Source organism: Stylophora pistillata, chromosome 8 (genome assembly GCF_964205215.1).
Source record: "Stylophora pistillata chromosome 8, jaStyPist1.2, whole genome shotgun sequence".
Taxonomy (NCBI): Eukaryota; Metazoa; Cnidaria; class Anthozoa; order Scleractinia; family Pocilloporidae; genus Stylophora; species Stylophora pistillata.
In genome coordinates, this window is record NC_142526.1 from 14,122,342 (window position 1) to 14,144,434 (window position 22,093).

Below are 22,093 nucleotides of genomic sequence, written 5' to 3' on the forward strand. Positions count from 1 at the left end.
TATGAAACCGTTCCACTTGATTGCACAGTTCAAACTAGTATAAATAATGTAAGATTAGACAAAAGTTTGAAACCTTGTGAGCCCTATTTTTAATGGAGCTCATTTACAAGGCAAATTTCCATTTTCGATTTCGTAATAATTAGTATTAAATCAAGAGTGGAAATGCTCAAAAGCTAAAAGTACTCGTAGTGATGGAATCTAATTTCCCCAATAATGGTTGTGGTACATATAGATATTTTCATATTCCTAGAAGTTCGTAGATTTTCTTGATATTTCACCAAAGGATGAAGAACTTATCCACTCCCTTCCCTCAAGTCCAATCATCAATACAATACAATCAGAAAAGGTGGTAAACAGTGTTAAGAAGTCAACTATGTCACCTGTTTTCGAGACAAGCCATTACAAAGGTAAATTGCTTAAACGACTCAAAATTAGCGTTTGTCTGTGTTAATATTTTTTGCATAAGTAAGGATGATTAGCATCATCTATGCTCTAGTTACAGTTAAGAAAGATTATTATTATCGTTTTCGAGGAACAAGCCAATAATTAATCATTAACTAACCTTGGGACGTTTAAATTGCAATTTAAAAAAAGAAGAAAAATATTAAACAGATTGCTAAATTTCTCAATTAGCAGTGCTCGAAACTAACGGTCGTTCACTCGTCAAAAACGAGTAAAATGTACCATTGGACGAGTGAGAATTACGATTACTCTTACCTTTGGACGAGTAGGCAGTTTCTTGTTTTTATCTGCTTTGTATTTTACGAATTTTAAGTCAATAAAAACATCCATTAAATGTGTGCTTTGTCTTTATTTACGAACGTGCAAAGGGGCATGCCGTGACGCCATTTTGAAAATGGAGAGGAACTGGTTCGAGCAAAGACTTCCTAGCATGCGCAGTAGATAGCAGCATGGCGGGAAATTGATTCGCATCATGGCCGCTCGCCGTTGTTTTTCTTTGCTTGGCTATTTCAGAGGAACAGAGCAAAATACAAAGCAAAGTACAAGCAAAAATAAAGAAGCTTCAACAACAACAGACTGTGAAGATTCTGAGCCAAAAGCTAAAAAAGCCAAAAAGGAAAGGGCTTTTAAGGAAGCATGGAGAAAGGAATTTGCGTGGTTGATGTACGATGATGAGTCAGGGAAAATGTTCTGCCAATATTGCCTACATTTTCCAAACAGCAAAAACAAGCAGTCTTCGTTTTGTTGCGGGAGTCAAAATTTTCAGCTGGACGGGCTAAGATCTCATGAAAGATCTGCAGGACATGTATTGAGTGTGGATGCTAAAGTTGCTAAAACCAAAGGTGCAAGAAAAGGGACAATCGATGCTGAATTGCTAAGACTAGAGAAAGATACTGTTGCAAAGATGGAAAAGCTGTTTAATACAGCCTACTACGTATGCTATCTCAAGATGCCTTTTTCCAGTTTTCCTCATTTGTGTTCTCTTCAAACTAAAAATGGACTTGTGTTAGGACAAACATATAGAAATGATCATGGATGTAAAGAATTTTGTAAGCATATATCCCAGGTCATGAAAGAAGAACAAGCAGCTATTATTAAGAATGCACGATTTCTGTCTGTATTGGCGGATGGAAGCACAGATTTTAGTGTGACTGAGGAGGAAATTGTTTATGTGAGATGTGCTTTGCCATCAGCAGAAACCATAACATTTTATGTGGGACTGAAAGAGGTTCCTAGTGCAAAAGCACCTGGAATTCTTCATGCCATTGAAACAGTGATGGACGAAAAAGATGAGCACTGGAAAGAAAAGCTTATTTCTACCGGTACAGATGGTGCTTCAGTCATGATAGGTAGACTAGGTGGTGTTGTGGCAATGTTGCAAGCCCAAGTTCCACATGTAATTGGAATCCACTGTGTTGCTCATAAATTGGAACTAGCTTTTGCTGACACAGTCAAGTCATGTGAGGTCATGAAACAGGTGAAAGAAGTGCTTACTGGCTGTTGGAAACACTACAGGTACTCTGCCAAGGCAGTAAGAGAACTGAAGGAGCTTGCAGATGCTATGGAGGTCAATGTGGGAAAACCTACAAAGGCTGATGGGACCAGATGGGTACCACACTTTTTACGAGCAATTGAAGTATTAGTTGGGAAAAACTACAAGGTGATAGTTGCACACTTTGCTCATACAGCAGAAGCAAATGATTCTTCTGCTGAGATGCAAGGAAGAGCGAAAAATGTCTACAAAAAACTGACTAGCTACAGATTTTTACAGTACTTGCATTTGTTGTGGGATATTGCTTTTGAAATATCCAAAGTCTCCCTTGTCTTCCAGAGAAATGAAGTTGCAGTATCAGATGTGAAACATGAACTAGACAGGGTTGACCTTGCCCTGCATAACATGGCCAGACGTGGAGGTAGGCATTTGCAGTCATTCCAAGAAAAAGTTGGTGATGGAGAAGTATTTCAGGATGTGAATCTCAAGAGAGCAGAGAATGATACAGAAACATTTGCTAGAAACAGGGAAAATATTCTCAGTGATTCAAGGAGATTTGTGCAGCAAAGGTTTGAGAGTTTCTGCTCTCCTGTTCTGAAAGCAGCAGCTGTGATTACAGATCACAATTCATGGCCAAGAACAAGGGATCAGCTAGGAATGTATGGTGAGGAGGATGTTGTGGTCCTGGCCAATCACTACAGAGATGTGCTGAACAGAAATGACTTTGATATTGATGAGGCAAAAGACGAATGGCTATCCTTGAAACTACATGCCTTGAATACCAGGGCCATGGAAACCCTGACAAAGCAAGTCTTCTGGAACCAAATATACAAAGTAAACCATGCACAGTTCTCACATGTGCTTATGCTCGTGGAGATAAGCTTTACCATGGCTGTTTCAACCTCTTGTTGTGAAAGGGGTTTTTCTTGTATGTCAAGACTTAAGACTGAATACAGAAATTCCCTTGACGTGTCCACAGTCGACCACTTAATGAACATTTGTCTGAATGGTCCCAGTCCAGAAGAATTTGTTGCTGAGAAAGCCATTATTCACTGGGTGCAAGAATCACAGAGGGCTCGCCGACGCAAATTTCCCTTTCGTAAACGGTCGTTGCCATTTGAAACGGTCGATGCCATTTCTCGGAACGGTCGTTGCCATTGAAAACGGTCGATGCCATTTCTCATGACGGTCGATGCCATCGTAAAGGTCGATGCCAAGAAGGAACCGATATTTCCGACTCTCTCCGACGACATGCGTGACAATTAGAGCAATGCAGACTAGCTTTCCCACAAACCATCGCGATTTTTATCAAATCAAAATGGCGGACAAACCCGACAATTTTCTCAAAGATCTAATATCTTCAGCTATAAAAGAAGTCGAATCGAAAAGAAAATCTTTTGAATCGACCCAAATTACAAAGGAGAGTTTTCTGGCTTCGCTTCCAGATGATTCATTTTACTACCTGAAGGCAATTTCAGGAAATGGAGAAAAGTTCAAAGTGCACTTTTTGACCGAAGATATAACGAAAGAAAACCTGGAGCAATGGATATCCGAATATGAAGTGATAAACAGCATCTCAGTGAAGTTAAAGACAAAGAAGGCACCAACAAGCGGCTATGTGTTGCAAAACTACTATAGATGTCAACACAACACTCGCAACTGGAGTCCAAGTAAAGATCCACAGCAGAAATTGTACTTGAATCCATCTGCCAGAGTAAAGAACACCAATTGCCCCTTTCAGATGATAGTCAAAATAGACAGCGAGGGATGTTGTTCTGTGGACATAGAGTGGGACCACAACCATTCACTTGAAACTCTGGAGACCTCTAATTTCCGTGACCTTTCTCCTGAGTGCACAGAAAGGGTTTTGAAGCTGTTTGAAAGTGGGCATACACCAGCAACCGCAAGGCAACAGTACTTGAAAGAACTCAAAGAATCATGTCAGGATGAATTGGAATTTCACAGGAAAAAGGCCAATCGGGCAGTTATGCCAAGAAAAAGGGACTTTAGTTACCTCTACACGCAATTTGGTAAGGATAGGTATGGTGGACAGGGCGTTATGATGTTTGAAAGACTTGCCGAAAGGCTTGAACAATACAAGAAAGACAACCCTGAAGCTACTACTTGTTACCAGATATATGAAGGTGATAATACGCCTCTTATAATTGCTATTGTAACACCTCTCATGAACCGTGTACACAAGGAAGTGCAGCAGTCTGGTGAGATGGTTTTTGTTGATGCTACTTCTAATACAGAAGAGCACAATCTTAAAGTGTTTTTAATGTGCACAAACAATGTGTCTGGAGCACTTCCACTTGGCATCTTGATCACCAGTGATGAGCAGGAGCGTACACTTAAACAGGGCTTTGAAATGTTTCGGTCCTGTTTACCAGAGTATGCATTCAATGATCGTGGTCGGGAACAAGGCCCCCAAGCCATCCTTACAGACAACTGTAAAGAGGAAAGAAATGCTCTGAAGTCTGTTTGGCCAACATCTGTTTTACTTCTTTGCATCTTCCACATGCTCCAACAACTTTGGAGATGGCTTCACGAGAGCAAGAACAGTATCAGCCAAGCAGATAGACCCTATTTTCTCACCCTTTTCAAGAGGTCCTTGTATGCCGAGACAAAACAAGATTTTGAGAACTGCTTCAGTGAACTTTTGAATGATGGCCGTTGCAAGAAATACCCAGATCTAGTCAGCTATTTGCAAAATCTATACAATGACAAAGAATCTTTTGCTCTATGCTTTAGAACTGAACTGCTTGTTAGAGGTAACCACACCAACAATTTTGCTGAGGCTCAGTTTTTGGTTCTTAAGGATGTAATTCTGCAGCGCACTAAAGAGTACAATGTTGTTGGGCTTCTAGACAAGCTGACTATTGATTTAGAAGATCACTACAAGAATAAGCTCCTTAGTATTGCTGATGGGAGTTTTGATGGCGTGTACAGACATCGTTTCTTTGGCAAAGGGAAAAACGGAAGCACAGGGTTTAAAGTCCCCGATAAAAAAGATCTTGATGCCTACCTCTCAACTGTGGAGAACTTTGGCAATAATGTATTCAAAGTTGGAAGCTCTTCAGATAGCAGTCACAGGTCAGTAGTGTTTTTTCTTAGCCGTCACAATAGCATAATGCTCTGATGGTACAAGAGGGCATGTGTGGGTGGGCATTATTTTCCTATCTTTCCCCCACTGTCTGATTCAAATTATCTTGATAGGGGAAGCAGTGCAGGGGGGGGAGGGGGCAGTGTTTCTAGGCTCCTCCCCTTTGGAGCAAAAATACATAAAACATAGGGACATAACATGCATAACATATGAGATACATGTAATTCCTGCAGTTCATCCATATGCTGCATTCCAAGGATGTTGATTTAGCATAAGGAAGACCAAAACATGAGTAATATATTGTCCAGGGGGTGGGGTACCTTTAGTAATTTCCCTTCTTGGCAGGGTGTTGAGTTTTTTATAGCAGAGTAAGAGCAAGTCCTTACTCTGCTGTTAGGAATATTTCTATTAATATCTTAGTGGATCAACCAGTTGAAGGTCTAGAATGTATCTATTACAGATTGAAAAAACAAAAATTCCAGTTGTATTGAGATATTTATGAATTGTCTCATTGGTTCTTTGTCAGTTATACAGTGGACATGACTCTTGGGATATGTACCTGCACGGTTGGTAAAAACGGGAGCCCATGCAAACACCAGTATGTCCTGTGGGTGGCAAATCTAGCAGACTGCATAAACTTTATTCCAGTCAGTAACCCACATGAGAGGCAGAAATTGGCCTGGCTAGCAATAGGAAAGACACTTCCTGTTGCTTGCTATAAGCCATTACGCTCTAGTGATGCTGGACAAACATCACAAACTGATGGTTCTAATGGTTTTGTAACAGAGGCATCCACTAGTATGGAAACAGCACAACAAGGGCCAAACTGCTCAACTGCTGAACTAATTCAGAGCAATGATGATGAGGATGAACATTCCACTGAACCAACTCAGAGCAATGATGATGATGAGGATGATTCCATTGCAAATGCTGAACAATTGTTGAGAAACTCTTGTGAAAAAATAATTCAAAAGCTCCAAAGCTCAAGAGACCTTAATTTGGCTAAAGGTGTAATCAGGTTTGCAAAAAGGGTAACATCCTTAACCGCTGCTAGATCTATGCATTCTAATTTGGCAAGCGCTCTTTTTTCTTTCGGGTCCAGTGAGGTGAAAAAAACCGGAAATGGAAAAAAGATCCGAGTCCAGCCCAACAGAAAACGAAAGTGTGGTAGTGGAAGCCATCAGGTTGTATCAAAAGGGCGACCAGTACAACTACAAGAACCAACCTCCAAGAGGAAGCGCACCCATGACTTGGCTAAAGCAGTACAAACAAACACTAAAAGTAGTAAGAAGTCTGGGTCCCATACTATGAAATCCAAGACAAAGCACATGCAAAGGAAAAAATAGGAAAACAGAGAAATCTTAGTGAATAAACAATGGAATGTTTGCATAATGTTTAACATAGAGGGAAATTCACTTAAGGCAAATTGCCTAGATTAAAAACCTCTCTTCTTGGATCTGCCCCTGAACAACAAGGTTATTAAAAAGATTGAGGTTTTGACATTGTAAATAAGTTTTAATTCATTCTTTCCTGTTAAAGTCTAACACAACATTTGTAATGATTTAAAATTTGGTTTGAACAGTAACATGATGTACATGTGCCAGAACTTATGGATTCTTCCATGGGTTCAGATAATTGGTACAATGCCATACAACCGTATAGTACCTTGTGGGTATGAAGGTTTGTTTGCTGATATCCTGATTGAGGAAAATTATAAGCAAAATTCAGCCATTGATTCACATGGGGCGCTAACTAATACTCAGGTAAATTAAGGCCTGGGCCTCCAGTTATTTCACCCAAAAAGTGGGGGGGGGGGGGGGGGTGGTCTATCTGAAGATTAAGCTGTACAAACGTAAAACTTTGAAAAGATTGAAGGTTTGAAATTGTAAATAAGTTTTCATTCATTCTTTCTTGTTAAAGTCTAACACAACATTGTAATGATTTAAAATTTGGTTTGAACAGTAACATGATGTACATGTGCTGCAATGACCACAATTAATTTCAAAAATCGATAATAATAATTTAAAAACAAAAACAATTATGTATTATAGATTGATCCAATATTCCTTTCAAATCATCTCCAGTTAAAATCACTAAATGCAGGATAGGTTAATTAAGCATGTGACTTTTGGTGTCTTATAAGATTTCGTTTCTCTGCAAAAGTCTTTTGACAATGATCACACTTGTTGCTGTCTTTATGTTTCTTGTCTTTATGCCTCTTTAGCTTTTGCTCATGGTCAAACGATTCATTGCATTCCTCGCAAATGCACTCATGACAACCTTTCTGGTGGTATTTGAAGTCCTTCTCCCTTGTGAACTGGGTGCTGCAGGTTGGACATTTTTTTATCTCTGCTATTCCCATATCAAGGTCTTCCCTCAAGCTCTGTGCTTTATCTTTCCAGTCCTATGAAGATCATAGCATGATATTTTAAAAGGGGGGAAATATATTAGGGAACAATCGTGTATTTTTGATCCCCCCTATTTTTTATATAAACTAGATTGCAAAGACAGTTTTGTTCACCCTCTATCATAATTTTTTGAGGATAATACCCCCTTGCCTCCCCCCCTTTCCTCAAAACCTGGATCCGCCACATGTAGGTTATTTCTGATTAAAATTTAAGTTAAATTAATTGGTACATTATAATGGGCCTTGCTATCCCCAAGGTATATTTAAGAGTTCTGTCTGGAAAAATAACAAGTCTGAACATTATATTACAAAATTGACATTGAGCTTGAGGTCCCAGCTTGATTCAAGATCAACATTCATAACCTAAAATACTTTTAATTGGAAAGTTTGACGAGAACATTTACACTCTCGGTCCTTACAAAGTTAGCCACGTAAACCACACAGCAGTCCACTGAAATGGGGCAGGGTTAATACACAAACATTCACAATGTTAGAAGTTTATAACTAACCTTTCGTCTGTCTGTCGGCAATTTCTTCCACATATTGCCAACCACTTTGGAAACCTGCCCGATTCCCGCCCCCTTTCCAAGTTGTTCCTTGACATCTGGCTGTGGAATGATACAAAGTACGAGGAAACTATATCAGCTTATATCGAATGTAATTTCAAGGCCTACAAGAATAATGAATACAAGTGCAACACTTACAGATAAGATATTTGTTAATGACATAAACGAAAATTTTAGATGCGGTTTATTTTTCACTGATATTTCTGATCACTTAATCTTAATCACTTGTAATCGGATGTAAAGGATGTAAGGGAAACAACATGTTTTAGACTATTTGAACAAGCACTTTATCCAGCCTGAAAATGATTGAATATTTCGGGAAATACAAAACAAACTCACCGCAACTGACTGCATAAAGGAGTTCCACCCCGTTGGCTTCTTAACTGATTTTTTTTTTGTTTCTGCACAAGAAGAATGGGTTCGTTCTGTTTCAGCTGGCTCAACTCTCGCGCACGTGGATTGCTCCGCCATCTTATAAGCAACACTGCCCGGAAGTGACGTCCGAGCGTGCCAACAGCGTACGAGCTATTCACGAGGGCTGTCGTCTGCTCGGCTAGTTTGAGAAATGGCATCGACCGTTTTCAATGGCAACGACCGTTCCGAGAAATGGCATCGACCGTTTCAAATGGCAACGACCGTTTACGAAAGGGAAATTTGCCTCGCCGACCTAACTTCTTGGATTAAAGTTTAAGGGACAGTGACAGATGAAAACACCTCACAATGTTGATTTTCTAGTTATCCTTTATTTCAAAACTATTTATATTACTGTGGATAGATAAGATATCATGGTACTGACAATTTCAGGTCCATCATTTTCCTTGGAAGATAGATGTAACTGCGTATACTTCTGAGTGAATGATTCAAAAAAATATATGGGACTAGTTAGATTCCTTCCAGGACTACTGAAAATTTCCTACTACTTGTCCCGGGAAAACCATTTCAAAAAGTTAGTTTCGAGCACTGATTAGTATGTGTGTTTTATCTTTTTGAAACAATGTCATGCAATAATTATATAGTATCCCAAATGAACTTCCTGTTGCACAGAGAACAGCTAATACGCCACTTGTATTGTTATGCTACCATGAACACTTCATTAAGAAAAGCAAGTAAAGTTTGTGAATGTTTATGACGGCGATGCCTGCGTGTCCCGGGGTGCTTGTTGCGAATTTAATACTCTACAGTAGTAAAGAGGCAGTTAAAAATTGGCCTGGCTCGTACTGTTTGCATTTTCTTACCTGAACATTTTGTCCCATATAACACCGTTCTTTACATTTTTACACTTGTGCTCCACTATATGCTATCAAACTGACAGCCTGTATCGTAAAGACCGCCATTTTTTATATCCTCAGTGACCACGCTATATTGGCCCATCCTCTCCCCTCCCCCTTAACCTACCATTATGGTTGAGTGCCCAGGTAAGGAGGAAAGAGTTAGGATGTTTCGAGGCTGAGTGCTTTAGAGCACTCATTTAGAGCACGCATTATTTGCACTCATTATTTGCTTTGTGTTATTCCCTCGAGCATTGAAAATTGTGTTAGTGACTTTTTAGTATACCTTTTAGTGACATAGAATTGTACGCCAGCGTACTCATTCAACTCGTACTGATTTTATTTTTTATGTTTTTAAAAATCTGACCACCGGTAGGCCACAGGGTAGGCCATGGCCTAGGCCAGGTTGTGTCCACACCTTCATATCACTGCCGGATTTGCCACACTAGATTATTTGGCACTTCTTAAAATAAAAATATTTATTACTTTACATACATTGCGTCTGAATCCTCCCCAGGCATCCTGTAAGCTTTCTGACAGAAAGTGGAACCCAGTCCACTGGCAGATATACAATACAGCTGATATTTATCGGATATTTATTTGTCCGCAAGAACAGCAGAAGAAAGTCGTTGGTAAGATAGTCCCCAGGGCAACGTCTAAAGGTTTGCAGCAATGCTATGCTTTTAAAAATCTGACCACCGGTAGGCCATAGGGTAGGCCACAGGGTAAATTTTGTCCACACCCCCTGTGGGAGGAATGTATTGATACACAGGATGTAAAGGTCTAAAGGTCTCAAAGAACAATAGGTATCTTAACGCTCCAACAAGGGATACCTTTAGCAGATAATATCATGGCTCCAAGCATGTTTGCACGGCAGTATTACAAGATTGTATCGCTTGGAGATTCACTCTCTCTCAACAAGTGAAGTAATTGAGCAGAGGAAGGAGATTCTCAAAAGCATTATGCATTAATGAAGATGCTTTCTATTCCTTTGAAGATGTGGCCTCTAGAAATAAGACTGCTGTTTTGGAAAATAACTGATTGGAGACCAGCAGGCCTTCAACCTTTTGGCTGATTTGCATTGGTAACAGTTGCACTCCTGATCTGACTTGTCCATGGATTCTTTTATCCTAATCATGAAAACCTGCTAAAGCAGAAAAGTGGGCATGCCAAGTAGACTTTGCGATAAACATGACTGTAGTGACTACTTCCGGTTGTCGTTTTGTTACTCGTCAATCATGTAATTTCCCAGTTAGTAAGTGAGAGAGAGTAGAGCTCAGCACGGTTGTAAAACTTGGAGTTCAACAAATAAACCATTTCGTAAAATAACATTCTAGCGTGCAGTCAATACACTACACTGGCGACGAGTGATTAAAAGCAACACTGAATCAACGGAAGTCCACTCAAGCCAATAGGAACACAGAATCAAAACAACCCAACTAAAGCCGACAGCTTACGCAGCCATGAGCAACCCCTACCACCGTTTCCCTCATTCGACCTTTCTCAAAACCAAGGAACACTTGGCACTGGGTGGAAAAAGTACATCGCACGGTTCCCCAACCTTATTGTGGCGTTGAATGTGACCAACAAGAAGCGACAGCAGGCTCTTCTGTTACACTATGCAAGCAAAGAGGTCAAAGATATTGTTGAAATGCTGCCCGACGCTATTGCAGGAGCAGACGAAGACCCGCTCGGAAAAACAATCATGGCTCTCACAAACCACTTCAAGCCAAAGACTAATGTAGCCTATAAAGTGTACAAGTTCTAATAAGGCGTGACCCCTCCGGAATTAATTCCAGAACACCTTATCGTCCTGAACCCTATGTCATCACTCGCCGGAAGGGTACGATGATTACTGCCAAGGGCGGGGGGAAAAACATCACCCGAAACTCTTCGTTCTTCAAGAAGCTGGAGCCAGACGTCCAGGTTACAGTTGGCGGACCTGTGCATGACAGCTGAACTCCCCCAGCTCTGCCTATTGATGCTAAGGAGAGTACGCTGTCAAAACCTGTCGAGTGTGGACCCCGCCGCAACCCGCAGAGACACAGACGACCTCCTGCATACCTCAAGGACTTTGTCTAAGACCTCTTGAAACCCAATGAGGGACGTTTTCATATGTTTGTTCACTCTGCACTAGATGCTCAGAGTCGGTTTTATATTTCGTTGTAGTTTCGGTATAGCTTATATATATATATTGCAAGGTGGGGAGGAATGTAGTGTCCACTTCCGGTTGTCGTTTTGTTACCTGTCAATCATGTAATTTCCCAGTTAGTAAGTGAGAGAGAGAGCAGAGCTCGGCACGGTTGTAAAACTTGGAGATCAACAAATAAACCGTTTCATAAAATAACATTCTAGCCTGCAGTCAATACACTACAATGACCATTAGGAGATGCTTGGTTCTACTTAGATGTTGACCATCGAAGAATGCTTTGTCTAAATGGACACAAAAAGAAAAGCAACTTTGAGCACAAATACAACCCAGTTCATGCAATTTAAAGGGAAATATAACCGAAATGGGATGGTAATTGTTCATATCACTCAAACTTCCCTGTTTAAATAAATGAGTAACTTTAGCACATTTCCAGTCATCAGGGAATATGTCCAAAGAACAATTAACAATCTTGCAAGAATGAAGGAATGTCAGTTTCCATAAAAATCAGTTAAATTCCTCTAAAAATTGAGGGGATCAAATGTGATAGTTTACCAGGCATGCAGAAAGAAGAGGGAAGAAGCAGAGGTCCAGCAAAGCCTATGTATCAAGTTCAGGGTGAGATGATTAAGGATGTCACTCGAGAGTGCACTGCTATCTTTTCTTTAAGGAATCGAAGTTGTCAGAGATCTCAAGTGTTGCATTGGTAAGGATGGTCCCCAGAGAACTTGATCCAAAAGAGCCCATATAGAGTTCTAAAGTTGTTACGTCATGTTTCTAGGCAGCCAAACAACTTAGGTCTAAACAAAACGGCCAGGAGCCAACATGGCAGCGCTCTCTATATCATCGTTGGCTTCTTTTTTCGCAGATGAGCAAAAATCTTTAACCAGAGGTCAAAATCACTATCAATCTAATCATATTGAAAGTTTTTTCCATAACAATGGCGTGATTCGGGGAGCGGTTCATGCCAGCATGAAGAAAATAGTCTACAAAGTGATGGTGAGTAATCGACACGTTCTGCCATATGTTGTAGTACGTTTGATTCATTCTTAAACATGTTCTTGTGCACAATTCATGTGTCCATTACCTTTGTCGTCTAAATAACGTTTTCAGTGGACAGTTATTTCATAGAAAGCCGTAATTGTGATATCAAAGTCTAAATACAGCCGATGTTTCGCCACTCTTACTTAACCCACTCACAGATGCCTTTCAGTTCGTAAAATAACATCTGGTTTTACCACTTCTTTTGATTTATTTAGATGAAGAAAAGAACATCAAGTCAACGGACTGTCAATGCCCGAGAGGAAAGTTTAAGTGTAGTCATGCTGCTGCTTTGTTTATTCATGGCCTTTATGTCCTTAGTCGAACTGATGTTGAATGCCAGTGGAGAAAGCGTAAGGCCACAAACGTGCTGCTCCCATCAGTGCAAGAAATGTTCCCGCCAGCAAAACCCGGATATAGGGCTCTTTTGAGAGACCCGACTTGCCAAGAATGCAGCGACCTTTTTCAGAAGTTGAAGAACTATGGTAAATTTACCGGTTTATACTGGCTCATGAGCCCTGAACCTGAAAACCAGTCTGGTTCATTGCCAGTTGCTACTGTGGATGACGTGATCTTCCAAGAGGAATTTTTGCAACTGCAAGGCGCTGGAGTACAACGGCAGTATTTCCTGGAGAAGGTCAAAGTCGACTGGAAGACAATTGAAGATGTAAGTCGCCTCACTTCAGGACAAAGGGACAATCCCTCTTGGCAAATGATCAGGAAGGGTCGATTGACAGCAAGCAATTTTGGGTCAGTTCTAAATGCTAAGCGTGTTACCCCTTCCTTGATTAAGAGCATCTTCTTGGCGAATACGACCTTTCCAGAGTAAAAGCTGTCCAGTGGGGGGACACTAATGAACCTGAAGCCATTAAAGCATTTACAATGAGGACTGGCTTGGCCATAGTGGAAACAGGGGTGTGGTTGCATGAGTCAGGTGTCCTAGGTGCATCCCCAGATGGATTGGTTGGTGATTATAGTGTACTTGAAGTCAAGTGTCCCTACACCCAGCAAGACCTGACTATTGAGGAGGCTTTGAAGTCAAATGACTTTTGCTTAGAAAAAAGGGATGGGAAAACTGTTTTGAAATGTGACCATGTTTACTGGCACCAAGTCCAAGGGCACATATATTTTACTAAGAGAAAGAAATGCTTCTTTATTGTTTGGACCTTGAAAGACTTCATTGCTCTCGAAATCCAGCGGGATGATGGTTGAGAGGTTAGGATCCAAGAACTAAAGGATTTCTAACTAAAACATCTCTTCCCCAAAATTATTGAGGGAGAACTTTAAGCTTTTTCAGTTAAATGGTAGAATATCTAATAATGATTAATTGCATTGCAGTTTACAAGCCTATGAATCAGCCTCACCAATTTGGGGCACTTCTGGTGAAATCATAATGCATGCTACCTAGAGCTCTGCATGAAAAATTATAAAACATATTATGGTATGTTGTGTCTTCTATGTGAGACTATAACAAATATGTGCATGTACTTGTCCTATAGTGAGGATATGATCGAGTATTAGGAAAAAAAATCCTTTTTATTGAAGCACTTCTCATTTGGTACTATTACATTGTTAACTTGAACAGAATAAAGTCACTTTCTCTTCTTTCCTAAATGTCAGAAAGTGAGAAAACTGCCGGTAACAGCGATCGACAGACACCAGCGATTCCCCTTACGAGTAATTCAGCAGCATGTGTTGATGAAGGAGACAAAACAGCTGAAAGCACAAACATCCATCCTCTGTTGCCACAGGTACAGTGTGAAGCATTGATTAAAGAGTCTTTCACTCAAGGTAACTTCACAACTACTATACCTCTTTCAACAAATGTTCAAAACTCACTGAGCAGGAATTGCAAAGAGTCAAGCCTAAGAAGTTTAACCATGACTGGGTGGAAAAAATCGACAACTGGTGGCTTTGCTGGGGAAGGAATGTTTTGTATCATTTGTAAAAAAATGGAGTTACAAATCCCCACAACAAAACTGACATTTTCTGAAGTAGCGTCTGACCGATTCAAGTCAGATGCTATTGAAACACACAGAAAGTCAGGGCATCATAAGAGTGCTTTAGAAGCAGAGATGATCTCAAGAATGTCTGTTTTCCACAAAGAGTTTGTTGAGAAAAAAGAAACCGAAATATCAGTCTTAGAGAAAGCCTTTTCAACAGCTTATTTTGTAATGAAAGAGTACTTGCCAAAAAGAAAATTCTTCCCACTTATTCCCACTTGATTCTTTGGAATACAAAGTCCAAAATACCAAGCTGTTTAGTGGAAAACCTATGACACCACAATTGAATACGGCACCCATCTTTTAATCTTAGTTTTGTTTAGACCCAAATTTTGGTCATCATGACAGCGTGACGTCACACTTTAGTACTCTATTTAGAACTGTACCATGGACAGGAAACATCAGAAAGAGTAAGAGAAAGGATGATGTTTTGAGGCCACCCAGTCTTGCACAAGAACACGTTTCCATGTATAAAAGCAACATAGTTGATAACTACTATCACTTTGTGTCATTCAGGGATAACTTTAGTATCAATCAGTTTGCATATAATATTTTTTAAGTATTCTATTAATCTTCCATCATCTCATAGCAAGAAACAATCAAAATTGTCATTCAACAATTACAGAACATGTCTTACCGATATTACTTTTAATAGTCAATGTTACCATCCATTGGTGTCTTATTTGCATTCAATTCTACTAAAATGTAGTTCACTTTTCCATCGATTTTTCTCAATGAAAAATCATGTATATTGTTCCATCATAATATTGGTGAATTGAGTCTAGGATCTTGCCATATAGAGAATTATGTTCTTTATAGCTACACAACTCTTTTATACACACATATTGGTGTATGTTGACCAAGATGCTTACAAGTTCATGGGCCATTTCCCTTTCAAATCAAGTTATTAAAAGGCCTCCAAGCTATTGTGCTGATAATCGTAGGCTAGATTTCCTTACCTCAAGTGCCTATAAAGCCTCATTAAAGGCTGATTGATACCAGATTCCCATTTTCAACACTACATGAATTTGGAGAAGACTCTGCTGTCTCTATCGAGAGGATTGTACAGAACGATACATCACTTCAGAAAGAAATCAAACAACAACTGAAGCACCATCTGCCATCAGCTCTCCTCCAATGCATGAAGGCCATTCAGAACTCTGGCATTGTGACGACTTTGACTCAAAGTATAACTGAAGAGCATTCTACATACATAGTATAAGTTTCCAGTGAGTTTCACACCTGTCTGTTGACTTAAAGTATGACTGAAGAGCATTCTACATATATAGTATAGGTTTCCAGTGAGTTTCACACCTGTCTGTTGAAAAACATGTTTCAGGAAAACACTCTTGTTTTAGGGCCACTTTGATCATTGCTTTTGCACCTTTGGTGGCTCCTAAAAGAGCCATTTTTGCTCATAAGTGGCATTAAACTTTCCTCAATAACAAACCTTTCAACCAGCAGGGAATCTCATTTTAACTGCAAATCTGTTTACAATGTCTTCTACAGCTGAACAGGTCAACGGTGGTCTAATAGTGGGAAAACATGCCACACTTAAATAATTTACCATAAGAAGAAAAAGTTACTTGTGTCCATAGCCCTTCTCCTGATCAAATATCCGGGTATTTCCTGTTGCTTTATCTAAAACTGAGAATCTGACAGTGCTTGAAAAATACCAGGGTAAGATCAAACACAAGTTTAAGTCAGTAGATATGATGTCCATACTATTAGAGCTATTACTTTCAGTTTTCAAGATTAATGAGTGTACAGTCAATGATGTGACTAATACAAAGGAACTTAATCAAGACTCCACTTCTGATTTATTTTGAGCTCTTTTCAAAACCTTTCTTTCAAAAATTGATCTGCCAAACTGTGGCTGTAGCACAGTTTATACACCGGTGTTTACTATATGTTATTTAAAATAATACTTGGAAAAGTTAGGTAGATTTCTGTCAGATCTTTGTAGTTGCAAAATGCATTTGCTGAAGATGCAACCAATGTTTGTTCTTTAACTTGTTACAATGATATGACCAGACACAAAAGAGAGAAGACAGTCTTTCCAATCCTCTGTTATGTAATCCCTTCGGCCACTCTCCCAGTAGTGTTATTTTTGAAGGCTAATGGCAATCTTTATGATTTTAATTCTCATTTACATTGTTAGAATCTAGCATTTCCATTCTGTATCCATGTTTTTATATAATAATCTTTTTTTGATAGTTTATATATCAAGTCTGCATACAACTGTTTCTAGTTTACTTTTAAGATGTTCTCTTACACAAAGTCAGCTGCAGATAAGTGCACACTCTGCAGTCATTTGAGAAATTTGAACAGAAGATGTGTTAGTTTTAGCTTAAAGCAAGGCTTAAAGCAGCTGCAGTCCATGATCTCTGAATGAATGAAATCTCAAGTAGCTCTAAAAGTAAATTTTCCATGACCAGATCTCCGTTAAGCACACACAATGGTCAAGAGGAAATGTGTGTGCCAAATTGCCACTTGCACTGTTGATCCTTGCTTAGTTTAAGGAGAAATTTTGAGAAACCGCTGAATAAAAACCTCTAGGCTGCAGATGCTGCTTAGGAGAAGAAGACCACACAACAAAACTGAGGATGGCCAGTACATACATACATACATATAACTTTATTTAAACTCGGATTTGTGGAGGCACGGTGGCCTCATGGTTGGTGCACTCAACTCCACATCGAGTGGTCCAGGTTCGAGCCCCGGCTGGGACATTGAGTTATGTTCTTAGGCGAGACACTTTACTTTCACAGTGCCTCTCTCCACCGAGGTGTTTAAATGGGTACCGGCAATTTAATGCTGGGGGTAACCCTGCGATGGACTGGCATCCCATCCAGGGGGGAGTAGAAATACTCCTAGTTGCTTCATGCTACAGAAACCGGAGTAGAGCACCGGCCCAATGGGCCACTAGGCTCATAAACAGTCTTTACCTTTACCTTAAACTCAGATTTAGATTAGCTTAAGAGAGCTAGTATCTCCAAGTATAATTAACATTTAAGAAATACAGCAAAATATATAAAAAAAATATATAGATATAATTATAGTTACTACTCACACGCATACGTATCATTGTCTTTAGTCTCATCTACACGGTAAGAAAGTCCATCCAAGACATGTGTGATGCGTGTAGTACTTGCACCCAATATGGCCACTCTGCACCAAAGGAACCAAAAAAATCCTTACCAATACCAACAGGCCCCTGGCAAATTGTCAGTCAAGATCTCTGTGAGCTGGAAACGCAAAGATACTTGGTGACTGTCTGCCACTTCTCTGACTGGATCGAGGTAGACAAATTCGACTACCCTTTCCTCAACGGTCATCAACAAAACCAAAGCTCACTTCGCAAGATACCGTGTCCCAGCAATGTGCCACACTGATAACAGACCACAGTTTATCAGTGTGAAGACTACAGGCAGTTCTCTGTCGAATACGGGTTTAAACATACTACATCATCTCCGTACCATCCTAAGGGTAACAGAAGAGCAGAGGCTGCCATTAAAGTCACAGAATCCATGCTAAAAAAGGCTGAAGACTTCCACAGCACCATGCTGATATACAGGAACACCCCGCCTCAAGGTTACACCTACTCACCAGCCCAACACATGCTCTTACGACGCACCAGAACCACACTCCCGACCACAGACCAACTCTTGACACCCACCATGCTAAACTTTAAAATCGTTGAGGACGCTATAGCAAGACCCACCACAACAAATCGGCCAGTGCATAACTAAGACCACTCATCACTGGTACCTATGCTTATGCCAAACCACCCCCGCACCAGCATGGGAAACCATGGATCTATGGAGAAGTGCTCGCCCATGAAAGCCCTCGTTCTTTCACTATCCGCACTGCTCAAAGCCACACAATTCGAAGGAACAGAGTTCAACTTAAGCCTACAGCCCCCCTTCCTGCCACCATCCCCAAGCAGGAGTTGAAGCAAGCAGACCTCATACAGCCACTTACCAGAAACCATCATTGGAAGGCACAGAGAGAACACAATCCCCACAACACCCTTCAGCTCAGACCCCAGTCAGTTTGCCAATCATAAACTCTGCACCAGTTCCCCCACAAGTCCCTGACGTACCCTCTCAAGACAACACACCAGACACTACACCACCACAGCCCCCTGAACTGACAGGATCACCAGTCAAGCAGACCCAGTCAGGACAGATAGTTAAAGCCCCCAAAAGACTAAAGGATTCAGTCACAAACTATTCATAATTTTGTTTATATTTACTAGAATTGACCAAGACTCTCAGATCATACAAACAGTAAACTTGCAGTTCTACCATTGCAGTGCTACTGTCACTTCAGTGTAGGATACCACCTGTAATAGTCTCAGGTTGGATTTTGTTTTGTTTTCTCGTCTCTTCCTATGTTCTTTTGCAGACAAGGGAAGATGTTGGTCAGCAGCTACTCGCACAGTCATACGTAGTAGAGACGTTCTTGTAGTCTGCCATTCTGTATGGATTAATTATGAATAAAGGAATTTGTGTTACTAGCATCGGTGCCTACACTACATTACGAAAGCGCACTTAAAAGCAGTGAGATTCAAAAGTTCTTGTGTTATCAGGCAGTGCATTCCATGCTTGAGGAGCATCCTATCTGAACAATTGTAATCCATAGGAGCTTGTGGTAACTCTTGGTAGACTAAATTTTAGGGAACCCCTAAGGTTCTACGCCATTTTTCATTCCTCCAGTAGCGATCCGAGATATGGTGGAGCAATTCCGTAAGAGTTTTATACATAGTGACTAGCATGTTCTGAATACAAGAAGATTCAAGATTCACAGACCCCATTATTCTAAATAAAGTTTCATAATCAAGAAAAACTGTTCAGAACCATCCTTAAAGACTGCTTATTGAGTTGTTCCAATTTGTCTTTACAACGTTTGCTACAAAAGTGCCAAATGTCACGACAATAATTAAGAGCAGGTAAAATGCATTCATTTTTTCCTCTTGTTGTGACAAGACCTGATGGCATGATGGTTTATAGAATCAAAAGGTCTCATATTCAGACCCACAGAGAAAAACCTTTCCAAACTCATGATATTTGATATCACTATGATGCAAGCACTTGAATTAGGGTTAAACAAGGTTATTCAAGACTTTACAGTAATGAGAAGTTATGTTATTCCATCCATGTTTGCAAATCACCTTTAATAACAAAACCAAAGTTACGTAGCTACACCAAGCTGAGATGCAGGTGCCAAGGTCAATATTTAAAAGAAAATAATTCCCACATTTTTTTTCAACTACAATTTAATATTTAAAAAAAATTACTGTTTAACCCATTAATAGCTGCAGCTTTTGTGAAAAACTGTGTTTTGTATCTTTCAAAGTGACTTGCAAGAACATCTCAAAGACTATTGATTGAATACCTTTTGGAGGCAGCTCCATAGTAACAAATACAAACACTTATAATTTTATTTACTTTTAAATTATTTACTTAGTTACATTCAACTGATTTATGTGTAGAATTTATATTATATGTTATGTCAATATCCTTTAGTTAGTATTTATCTAGTCATTTATTGATATTTTCTTGGTATAATTTGATGAGGCTAAATGAAATTTAGGCAAGGTTAAAATCAAGGCACAATGGTCAGCGGAGGACATGCTGCGGGGCGCCCCCTTTGCAATTGCAGGGTCACGAGGTTTTCAGTACGTTTTGAGATCGTCGCGGATCCTAACGTAAGCCGCCTCTTGTGCTGAAATATTTTACCGTATTCTCGGCTTTCGCTCCGTTTGGAATAATGGAAGGGCGTCAGACTAGAAATAGCCTTTCCGCTGCGTGCTTTAGCGTCAATGAAGGCCATCCAACATCGACTGTTGCGTCCATGGTAGTTCCGTCTTCATCAGCATGTAACACGCCACCTCTCGTAAACTCACCAAGCATGCCGTCGGATATGCTTGAAATGGTTAGGCTGGTGGCTTCTCAAGCAGCTTTAGCAGCAGTAAATTCATTACAGGGCTGTTCATTACCATCCAGTACCACGTCAACTCCGACGAATGGGAATTCGCTCGCTACGGCAACTCCACCCTCGTCAGTGTTGAATCCATCGGTGGCCAACCACGTGGAAAGTTTCCTGGCAGCAGGTTCTAGCTTGGGATTCTCTGAAACGACTTCGCCCATCTCGGCTACAGGTACGTCTGTTTCTTATTCTGTACCGGAATTTTTGAGCACGTTCTCTATGCCTACGACGAATTCTACTCCGGTTAGAATGGCGACGCCAATGACGGTCAGTAATTTCCCCTCACTTTCATCGAGTTTGTTCGACCAGCACTTCGTTGTTGGCCTGGGGTTTTCTCCGATCCCTCCAAAGATCGTCAATCAAATTCTGGCGGGCAAATTTACCAACCTGAGCGAGCTGCTCACACCAAATCTCCTCCAGGCACAAACGAGCCACAGTTATTGTTCGACGGCAGAGTAGTTCTAACGTCGAGCGGCAAAGAGCCTCACCGGCGGATCGAAGACGTCGTCAGTTGGGTCGAAGCGTTTACAATTTTCATGCTGGTCATTGCATCGTCATTCCCGCAACAGTCAGCCCCCCCCCCAGTCTCTGCAGTGTCTCTGAAACCAGATCGGTTTGAACATGAGCTCAGGGGTCATCCAGATAGAGGGCAAGTCCAGTATGTCCTCGAAGGACTGCGTACTGGCTTCAGACTCGGCTTTACTCCTTCGGGCAATCTTAAATCGGCAAAACGAAATAAGCCTACAGCATATAAACACGGAGGAGTAATCGATTCCTACCTAGCTGACGAGGTCAGATTAGGGAGAGTAGCGGGCCCATTCCTATCCCCCCCATTACCCAAGTTGCATATCAGCAGCTTCAGCGTGATTCCGAAAAAAGGGTCAAACAGGCAAATGGCGCCTTATGGTAGACTTATCCTCCCCCAAGGGGCTCAGTGTTAATGATGGCATAGACCCGGAAGAATTCTCGATGCACTACATACGGCTGGATGAAATTATCAGGATGGTAGCCGCACATGGGATAGGGGCCCTGATGGCAAAATCTGATGTGGAATCAGCCTATCGTAACATCCCTGTGCATCCAGAGGACCGTTACCTGCTTGGACTTAAGTGGAGAGGCCAGTACTACGTTGACTTAGCACTCCCCTTTGGTTTGCGGTCCGCTCCCTATATTTTTAACTCACTTGCGAATATGGTTCAATGGATCCTTGTACACAACTATAAAATCTCAGACCTGGTTCATTACCTCCATGATTTCATATTAGTGGCCCCCCCTGGCTCCCAGGTGTGTCATCATAACTTAGCTACAGCCCTCACAGTCTGCCAACAATTAGGCCTCCCATTGCATCCTAAGAAGTGTGTGGCCCATCAACTGCTCTTACTATTCTCGGCATTCACCTAGATTCGGTTTGACAATCAGCCGAACTTCCGCAGGATAAGTTGGCAGCACTTAGGGAGTTAATCGCAGCATGGACTGCGAAGCGCTGGTGCACCAAGAAACAGCTGGAATCCCTGATAGGTCACCTTCACCATGCAGCCAAAGTCGTCTGGCCAGGTCGGGCCTTCATTCAGAGGATGATCGATCTCCTGAACTGCTTCCGCAGGC

The 22,093-nt window shown here is 40.8% G+C and overlaps 3 protein-coding genes and 1 pseudogene across 3 annotated transcripts; 3 read left to right on the top strand and 1 right to left on the bottom strand.

Moving 5' to 3' along the window:
• The first annotated feature begins 644 nt into the window (after positions 1–644).
• On the top strand, positions 645–3,115 carry LOC148725131 (zinc finger protein 862-like). Its single transcript, XM_088730259.1, has one exon. The coding sequence runs from the start codon at positions 935–937 to the stop codon at positions 3,113–3,115; it is 2,181 nt and encodes a 726-aa protein (XP_088586385.1). The 5' UTR covers positions 645–934.
• On the top strand, positions 3,055–7,254 carry LOC148725132 (uncharacterized). The gene is made up of 2 exons (XM_088730230.1): positions 3,055–5,050; positions 5,587–7,254. The coding sequence occupies exons 1-2, from the start codon at positions 3,165–3,167 to the stop codon at positions 6,404–6,406; spliced, it is 2,706 nt and encodes a 901-aa protein (XP_088586356.1). The 5' UTR covers positions 3,055–3,164; the 3' UTR covers positions 6,407–7,254.
• On the bottom strand, positions 6,883–12,373 carry LOC148725133 (uncharacterized). The gene is made up of 3 exons (XM_088730231.1): positions 8,373–12,373; positions 7,977–8,075; positions 6,883–7,464 (listed from the first exon to the last, which is right to left on the bottom strand). Exons 1-3 carry the CDS (start codon positions 8,502–8,504, stop codon positions 7,174–7,176), a joined length of 522 nt encoding a protein of 173 aa, XP_088586357.1. The 5' UTR covers positions 8,505–12,373; the 3' UTR covers positions 6,883–7,173.
• On the top strand, positions 12,276–13,978 carry LOC148725134 (uncharacterized; annotated as a pseudogene).
• The last annotated feature ends 8,115 nt before the right edge of the window (positions 13,979–22,093 follow it).